The sequence below is a fragment of the Rhinolophus hipposideros genome, assembly GCF_964194185.1.
Source record: "Rhinolophus hipposideros genome assembly, chromosome: 10".
NCBI classification, from domain to species: Eukaryota; Metazoa; Chordata; class Mammalia; order Chiroptera; family Rhinolophidae; genus Rhinolophus; species Rhinolophus hipposideros.
This window is the reverse complement of record NC_138056.1, coordinates 7110222-7117569: the sequence shown is the minus strand read 5'-3', so window position 1 is coordinate 7117569 and position 7348 is coordinate 7110222. Positions and strand designations below refer to the sequence as shown.

Sequence of the window (7348 nt, the reverse complement as noted above, 5' to 3'; positions counted from 1 at the left end):
GTCAAAAGCCAATGAGCTACGGGCAGGGCCTTCATCGCACTTTCCGGCTAGGTGGGCGTGGCCTGATTTCTAAGCCAATAAGATTGTGCGGGTGGGCCTGAATCGGCGTAGGAAATGGTGGCAACCGCGGAGTCCGTGAGTGCAGCGGGGGCGGGGCTTGGCGTGGCTCCTCCTTTGCCCGCCACCCTAGCTCCCAGAGTGGGGCAGGGGGTCTCCGGGCCGGGGCCTGGGTGTCCAGACACAGACGCCAGTGTGAAGAAGGCCTGGGTCAGGGGTAGGACAGGTCCGAGACACTGGGGTCTGGTCTTGAGCAAGGAGGCCCCACCTGCCCCTCGGTCCCCTGGGCCTGCTGCGATTTTCCTTCGCAAGTAAATGGCCCCTTCGCTCTGCCCCCGGAGTGCTTGAAGTTTGGTCCCAATGCATTCTTTGTGGCCTTTCACCAGCTGCCCGCCTGCCGCCATGCTGCCCCTGCGCCTATGCCGGCTGTGGCCCCGCAGCCCTCCCACCCGGCTCTTCGCAGAGGCCACCCGGCAGCGGTGAGTGCGGTCTTTGGGGGCCCGGTGTCGGCCCCGTAGTTCAGCGGGTTTTTGTTGAGGGCCTGCTCGGCTCTAGGCCCTGCCCTAGGTACTGAGGTTAGTTGTGATCTCTCTATTCTGTGTCAGGTGCCTTACAGGCTTGTCTCAGGTAAACTTCACCTTCACTGCTGAGCACAGGATCAGAGATGAAGGGACAACCACCAAGGTTATACAGTGAGTTAAGTGGCAAACCTGGAGTTTGAGCCCCAGCCAAACCCAGTGCGTTTTCCACAACTCCTGTGGTTGTCCAACATCACTGTGCATAACCCACGGGGTGGAGTGGTCCTTACAAAAATGCAGATTCCTGGGCCCGGCTCTGGAGCTTCTGAGCTGCAGCTCTGAGGTGGGACTCAGGAATCTGTTTTTTTAAACAAGCTTTTTAGGTGTTTCTGACACAAGGAGTCTGATGAGGACTACACTTTGAGATGTTCTGATCTGCACCATTCCCAAAACACTCCGAAAGGAGGGATGATTTGGAGATAGATCTCCCTTGGTACCGGCCTCAGTTCCCTCACTACTGGTTGCTGAGTTGAAGGGTGTAGCCCAGGGGGGCTAGGAAGGGTAGGGAAGGGGTAGCCTCTGTTTCCTTAGTCCCTGCAAGTTCCAGCCTCTCTCCACAGGTCTGGCCCCAGTAACTACTATGAACTGTTGGGCGTGCACCCTGGCGCCAGCCCTGAACAGATTAAACGAGCTTTCTTCTCCAAGTCCAAAGAGGTACCAGTGGTCCTAGGAAGGGAAGTGGGAGGGGAAGTCTGAGCCAGATGGGATGCACTCCAAATTCCCAGGAATGGAGCTGAGTGGTTCACTCTAGCTGGTGCCACATTCCGTCAGCACGCATATGGAGGGGGAGGACCCCAAGAGCAGATGTGTGGCCTGGCCAGAGGAAAGCCAGGGGTGTGCTGTCTGATGGGCTGGGCTTGGTTCTCTTGACCTGTTTCCTCTTGAGAAAGCATGGACCAGCGCAAACAGTGAGAACCAAGCAGCCACTTCTTCGGAGGGGTGGCTGGCCCGAGGGTGAGGGTCGCTGCTCAGACAGCGCCTCTGGGAGTGATTTGAGCCCTTGTGGGTGGACATTATCAAGATGGGTCCTGGGAAGAGACATGGGAAAGGAGATGAGGGGAGTCCTGCCCCACCCCAGCTGCACCCTGACCGGGACCCTGGGAACCCGGCCCTGCACAGCCGCTTTGTGGAGCTGAGTGAAGCGTATCAAGTGCTTAGCCGGGAGCAGAGTCGCCGCAACTATGACCACCAGCTCCGCTGGGCAACTCCCCCAAAGTCTCCAGGAACCACAGCCCATCCCAGGTCTGCTCATCAAACACACAGGTACTGTACCTTGCTGCTAGCTTGCCCCCCACCAAGTCTTTTAGGGAGCCTCATCCCCACACTGTCCCTTCTCCCTCCCAGCAGCTCCTGGACAGCCCCCAATGCACAATACTGGGCCCAGTTTCATCGCGTGAGGCCTCAGAGACCAGAATCGAGGCAGCAGCAGCACAGACACAACCAGCGGGTGATGGGGTACTGCCTCCTGATCATGCTGGCAGGCATGGGCCTGCACTATGCTGCCTTCAGGTGCATCCCTGCTGGGGGGAGAGGGGCAGGGGGGTAAAGCCCAGTGTGGTCAGCCAGCCATCCCACCACCCCTGTCGCCTGCACTTGTGTCTCTTCAGCTAAGAATTGCAAGAAACACATCTCCAGAGCATTTGCTCACTTAGCAAAGACAGCCCTGCACTAAGGGCTAATGTCGTTTTCAGGGTTTTTTTAAAATAATTTGAAAGTAAATCTTTGGTGCTGGCTGCCATGGAGTGGCAGAGCCAACCAAAATCATGCAAAAGAAAGAAATGCATTTTAACAAGGCCTCACCAGCAACTGTTTTCACTTGGCAGCCAACTGTCACCCCGCCCCTCTCTCATGCATGTCATAACAGAGGTTCTGCAGCAAAGATACTTCAAGGCAGTGCAATGCCCACTGCTAGCAGCCTGCCTCGTTCCGTGATGGAGCTGTACATACAACCCTTTGCGAGGACCATCCTGATGTTCAGTGCTGCACAGCTGGGGATTTGGGTCGCCATTGGACCCTGGACAAGCCTGGCCTCTATGTGTCCCTCTCCCCGCCTAGCACAGGCAGTTAGGCTGAGGTCCTTGCAGATGTAAAGCTGTGAGACCCTAGAGTAGGGTGCAGGGGGTGAGACTTGGGGGACAGCAGGGTTTGGGGGACCCAGGGTTAACTGTAACCCCCATGCAGGAAGCTGGAGCAGATGCACCGTAGCTTCATGGATGAAAAGGATCGGATCATCACAGCCATCTACAATGACACACGGGCCCGGGCCAGGTCTGTCCCTGCTCTACCCTGCCCTCTCTGCACTGTCCCAGCACCACCCTCCAGGATCCCTGTCCCAGCCACCCCGGTGCTCTCTCCTGCAGGGCCAACAGAGCCAGGCTCCAGCAGGAGCAACAGCAGAGGCAGCAGCTGCAGCCACCACCCAGGCCTCCCCCAGGCCCAGGGATAGTGCCCCCAGGCACCAGCCCGTGAGCAGCTCACCTGGATGGGGCCTGCTGTGTTTCCTCCCGGGACTCTCCACTCCCCAAAATGCATGCAATAAAGTGGTTCTCTGCGCTCGTGTCCGCCTCCCTCCTTCAGTCCCAGCACTCCCCTGCCCCGCTCTCCCCCAACCCCCGGCCTCGCCGTGGGACAACGTCCCGCCCTCCGGGTTCTGGCGGCAGCGACCCAGGAGCCCGGCCCCCTGGGCGGTGCGTCCCCTTTCCCCTGCTGCGGAGGGAGGGGGGTGTGTGGAGGGGGCGGGCCCGCCGGCGGCCTAGCCCCCCCCCCCGGCCCCCGCCCCGCCTCTGCCCCACGGCCCGGTGGGGAGCGCGTGTCTGGGTCACATGAGCCGCCCGCCCGCCAGCCCGGGCCCGGCCCCCTGCCGCCCCCGCCGTCCCCGCTGCCTCCACCGCCCGCCGCTCGCCGCCGCCACGGGCCGCCCGGCTCCTCCGGCCGCCGCCGCTGCGCTGCGCTGCCTGCGCCCAGGGCTCGGGAGGGGGCCGCGGAGAAGCCGCCCCCCGCGCCCGGCCCCCGACCGCCGCGCCCGGGCCCGCGCCATGGGGCTCTGGCTGCCACCGCCTCCGGCGCCGCCGGGCTAGGGCGATGCGGGCGCCCCCGGCGCGCGGCCCCCGCGGGCACCATGAGCCCCCTGCTCCGCCGCCTGCTGCTCGCCGCGCTCCTGCAGCTGGCCCCCGCCCAGGTACGTGCGTCCCCAACATCCCGCCCGCCTGCCATGCCCTCTCTCAAGGTTGGCGGAAGTGGGGAGGCGCTGAGAGGCCTCCGCGGAGGGGATCTGCGGGTCGGACCGCGGACGGTGGTGTTGCAGGAGTCCGACCAGGGCATCCCCCGGGAGATGTCCCTCCCCACTGGCCCGCCAACCCAGGCCCGGGGCCACTCCCCCGCCCCACCCCATCCCCTGGGCGCAGCCAGGGGCGGAGCCTCCTGAGTGCCCGAAGGACCTAGTTGGGCTCCCACTGTGCCCCCTTCTGACCTGTGGCCACTGGAACAAGCCTGGTCCCCAGGCTTAGAGATTCCATGCCGCCAACAGAGTGCAGCTGGAGGGTCGTGGCCGGGGCAGGTCCCCGGTGGCCAGGAGAGGACAGGTAAAGCTAGAATGGACCCAGAAATAGAGCAATCTGGAAAAATGTCAAGAGAGGAGTTGAAACCTTCTGACTGCAAGGGTAGACAGCCTTGGGAATAGTGACAGGGCTAGGCCTAACTAGAGTGCACCTTGGGTCCAGCTCTCTTCTCTCCTACAGGTTCCTGTCTCCCAGCCTGATGTCCCTGGCCACCAGAAGAAAGGTAATAGTAACAATAACTTCTCTAGCCAGCACTGAGAAGGTTTGTTGTGTGTCCATCATCTTGTGTAACCACAACTGCTCTGTAAGATGCAAACTCTTAATAATCTGCCCATTTCACAGAAGTGGAAATTGAGGCAGTGGGGTTCCTGGGTTCTGGATTAACGGGGTAGGGGAAGGCAGGGTGGGAGGGCAGAAGGTGGGGCTAGTGGAGGGTGGCTGTGATACAGGAACTAGGGAAAACAGCTGCTGGGCACAGGGGTAGGGGAGCCAGGGAACAGCTGCAGGACACCCAGTGGGGACTTAACCCTTATACATGTGTCCCCAGTGGTGTCATGGATAGATGTGTATGCTCGTGCCACCTGCCAGCCGCGAGAAGTGGTGGTGCCCCTGACTGTGGAGCTCATGGGCACCGTGGCCAAGCAACTGGTGCCCAGTTGTGTGACTGTGCAGCGCTGCGGTGGCTGCTGCCCTGACGACGGCCTGGAGTGCGTGCCTACTGGGCAGCACCAAGTCCGAATGCAGGTACTGGGGCAAGTCGTGCATGCCTGGCTGGGGTGGACGGATGCTGGCGCTCTGGGGACTGAGGGGGTGATGGCCAGGGCCCTGGCTGGTGGGCAAGCTGTCCTCCCTCCAGCCCATGGAGTGTCACCTTCTCTTCCCCTCTCTCTCTCTCTCATTGTCTCTCTCCATTCTTCCGAGCGCAGATCCTTATGATCCGGTACCCGAGCAGTCAGCTGGGGGAAATGTCCCTGGAAGAACACAGCCAGTGTGAATGCAGGTGCCAGCCAGGCCCCACGTCTGAGCTCGCAGAGACCAGGCTTCAGGGGTGCTGGGCGTGGGGGGACACCGTAGTGGGGACCAGGATTTTGAGGGTGGAGCCAGAGTAGGCCTGGGATGTGGGGCAACAGAGTAGGATGCTGGGCTTTCCTGATCCTGCTCCTCTTTGTCTCTGTCGATCTCTTACTTTCCAGACCAAAAAAAAAAGAGAGTGCTGTGAAGCCGGACAGGTGAGTCTCTTGGCCTCCTGCGGAGGTGGGGTTGGAGACCAGGCCCAGAGCCCAGGATGTAACCTGTGGGTGGCTTGGGGGCTGTATGAGTGTGTCAGGTGTGGTCCCCTCCCCTTTGTCCTCCCAGTTGTGCCCCCCTCTGCCTTTTTCCTTTGCTCTCCAGTCTGTATGCTCTGACCTGACCTCACCTCCTTCCTGGGAAGACTTGCTTCCCGCCCCAGACATGTTGCTTCTCCTCCTAGGGCTGCCACTCCCCACCACCGTCCCCAGCCCCGCTCTGTTCCGGGCTGGGACTCTTCCCCCGGAGCACCCTCCCCAGCTGACATCACTCATCCCACTCCAGCCCCAGGCCCCTCTGCCCACGCTGCACCCAGCGCCGCCAGCGCCCTGACCCCAGGACCTGCCGCTGCCGCTGCCGACGCCGCAGCTTCCTCCGTTGCCAAGGGCGGGGCTTAGAGCTCAACCCAGACACCTGCAGGTGAGGAGTTGTGGGATGGCAGTTGTTTGGAAGGCAGCAAGTCCTGGAGCACGTCCAGGGTGAGTCTACCAGTGGGAGAAGAGCCAGGGTAGGGGAAACTGTTGAATGTGTTGAACAAATATTTACCAAGTGTCTGCGGGCACTGGGATCGGCATAAACAAGGCACACATTCTATCGAATGCGGAAGTCAGACGCAAGGACACATGACGCTGGCAGAGGCTATTGAGGCCTATGGTACGGGGCACTTGACATCGTCTTTACGAGGTCAGAGATGTCCTGGAGGATGTGACATGTGCCTGGAGTAGAAACGAGAGACAACTTTCCAATTGCAAAGCTCTGGGCCTTCCGAGAAGCCCCTGTGGTAGACATTTGTCCTACCTTGTGGGCTCTGAGAGGCTAGGGGACATAGTGTAACCCTATCCACTCTTGTCCAAGGGCTTCTCACCACCCCTCCCTTCCACAGCGAGGCCATGGGTGTATCACGTGGGCCAGGCCAGTTGGGGCTTCCCAGGAGTGTTAGGAGAGAATGGGGTTCACAGAAGGTAACAAGGGGGTGAGTCCAGAGGAGCACGTGCTGAGCTGTGGCAGCATAACCAGACCCCTTTCCTCCTCCCCTCCTTAGGTGCCGGAAGCTGCGAAGGTGACACATTGCTTTTCAGACTCAGCAGGGCCACTTGCCTCATAAGCCACACCCCAGAGGGGGACTAGAGGGCAGCCTGGTGAGAGCATCCCAGCCCCTCAAGACTTCAGCCCAGGCGGAAGCTGCTCCAGGACCTGGGCTTCTCAGGGCTTTCTGGCCATCCCTTGTCTCTGCAAGGCTGCCATCCAACAGGGTGGGCAGGGTTGGATGAGACTTGCAGGCAGCAAGAAGGGTCGCATACCAACTTGGGAGACAACGGGGTCCTGTCTCATTGTTTAACCAGCCTGTGCAAGTGAGCCTCTTACGACTGGCCCCTCCCTCGCCTCACTAAGAAGACCCTGATCCTCTGCAAATAATGGGAGTTGGGCCTCGGTGTGACAACTGTGACCCCCCCCCCCAACCCTGATAAAAGAGGTGGAAGGAGCTGTTCCTGCCTGTGTCCCTGTTTGTCATTGTCCAGGCTGGCTGATTTAGGCATGAATGTCTGCATCACATTGCTTCCTAGACCCAGAGCTTCTTACTCCATTCGTTGTGCAGATGCAGGGAAATGAGGCCCAAGGTCCCACATCAGGTCAGACAGAGCCAGAATCAAGTATTCTTCACACTTATGTTAATGCCAGGCCCTGGGGAGTCGCTGTCCTCCTGCTTATCACAAGGGTTTCTTTCTGGAAGGTAATGGCCTGTTATGGCTGGTGAGCTTGAGACCAGGACCCAGATCTGCTAGACTTTGGGTGTCATTGCCCTCTCTTTCTGAGCCTCAGGTTTCCACCTGTGCACATAGAGGGAACGGATGATTGCTGTGGTCTGCG

The 7348-nt window shown here is 60.3% G+C and overlaps 2 protein-coding genes across 17 annotated transcripts; both read left to right on the top strand.

Moving 5' to 3' along the window:
• Positions 1-91: 91 nt before the first annotated feature.
• Positions 92-3238, top strand: DNAJC4 (DnaJ heat shock protein family (Hsp40) member C4). Of its 15 annotated transcripts, none has more exons than XM_081064523.1 (9): positions 100-135; positions 444-536; positions 663-684; positions 951-1068; positions 1196-1289; positions 1755-1898; positions 1980-2144; positions 2817-2903; positions 2996-3238. In XM_081064523.1, exons 5-9 carry the CDS (start codon positions 1216-1218, stop codon positions 3102-3104), a joined length of 579 nt encoding a protein of 192 aa, XP_080920649.1. In that variant the 5' UTR covers positions 100-135; positions 444-536; positions 663-684; positions 951-1068; positions 1196-1215; the 3' UTR covers positions 3105-3238. The 15 variants fall into 15 exon arrangements, with proteins under 15 accessions (XP_080920650.1, XP_080920648.1, XP_080920647.1 ...); XM_081064525.1 differs by lacking the exon at positions 100-135 and adding an exon at positions 142-283 and having other exon boundaries at positions 1983-2144; XM_081064524.1 differs by lacking the exons at positions 663-684; positions 951-1068 and having other exon boundaries at positions 92-135; positions 1983-2144.
• On the top strand, positions 3182-6962 carry VEGFB (vascular endothelial growth factor B). 2 transcript variants are annotated; one of them, XM_081064550.1, is made up of 7 exons: positions 3182-3813; positions 4373-4415; positions 4740-4936; positions 5119-5192; positions 5386-5421; positions 5664-5899; positions 6522-6962. In XM_081064550.1, exons 1-6 carry the CDS (start codon positions 3754-3756, stop codon positions 5875-5877), a joined length of 624 nt encoding a protein of 207 aa, XP_080920676.1. In that variant the 5' UTR covers positions 3182-3753; the 3' UTR covers positions 5878-5899; positions 6522-6962. The 2 variants fall into 2 exon arrangements, with proteins under 2 accessions (XP_080920676.1, XP_080920677.1); XM_081064551.1 differs by having other exon boundaries at positions 3610-3813; positions 5765-5899.
• Positions 6963-7348: the final 386 nt, after the last annotated feature.

What these genes read in the sequence shown, in the direction of transcription:
- DNAJC4 (XM_081064519.1), top strand. Translation starts at nt 115, where the DNA reads ATGGTGGCAACCGCGGAGTCCGTGAGTGCAGCGGGGGCGGGGCTTGGC. An exon ending in TCTGCTCATCAAACACACAG is followed by an intron (nt 1,899 to 1,979) that starts GTACTGTACCTT and finishes TCTCCCTCCCAG; the next exon opens with CAGCTCCTGGACAGCCCCCA. An exon ending in CTGCACTATGCTGCCTTCAG is followed by an intron (nt 2,145 to 2,816) that starts GTGCATCCCTGC and finishes ACCCCCATGCAG; the next exon opens with GAAGCTGGAGCAGATGCACC.
- VEGFB (XM_081064550.1), top strand. Translation starts at nt 3,754, where the DNA reads ATGAGCCCCCTGCTCCGCCGCCTGCTGCTCGCCGCGCTCCTGCAGCTG. An exon ending in TGCAGCTGGCCCCCGCCCAG is followed by an intron (nt 3,814 to 4,372) that starts GTACGTGCGTCC and finishes TCTCTCCTACAG; the next exon opens with GTTCCTGTCTCCCAGCCTGA. An exon ending in CCCTGGCCACCAGAAGAAAG is followed by an intron (nt 4,416 to 4,739) that starts GTAATAGTAACA and finishes ATGTGTCCCCAG; the next exon opens with TGGTGTCATGGATAGATGTG.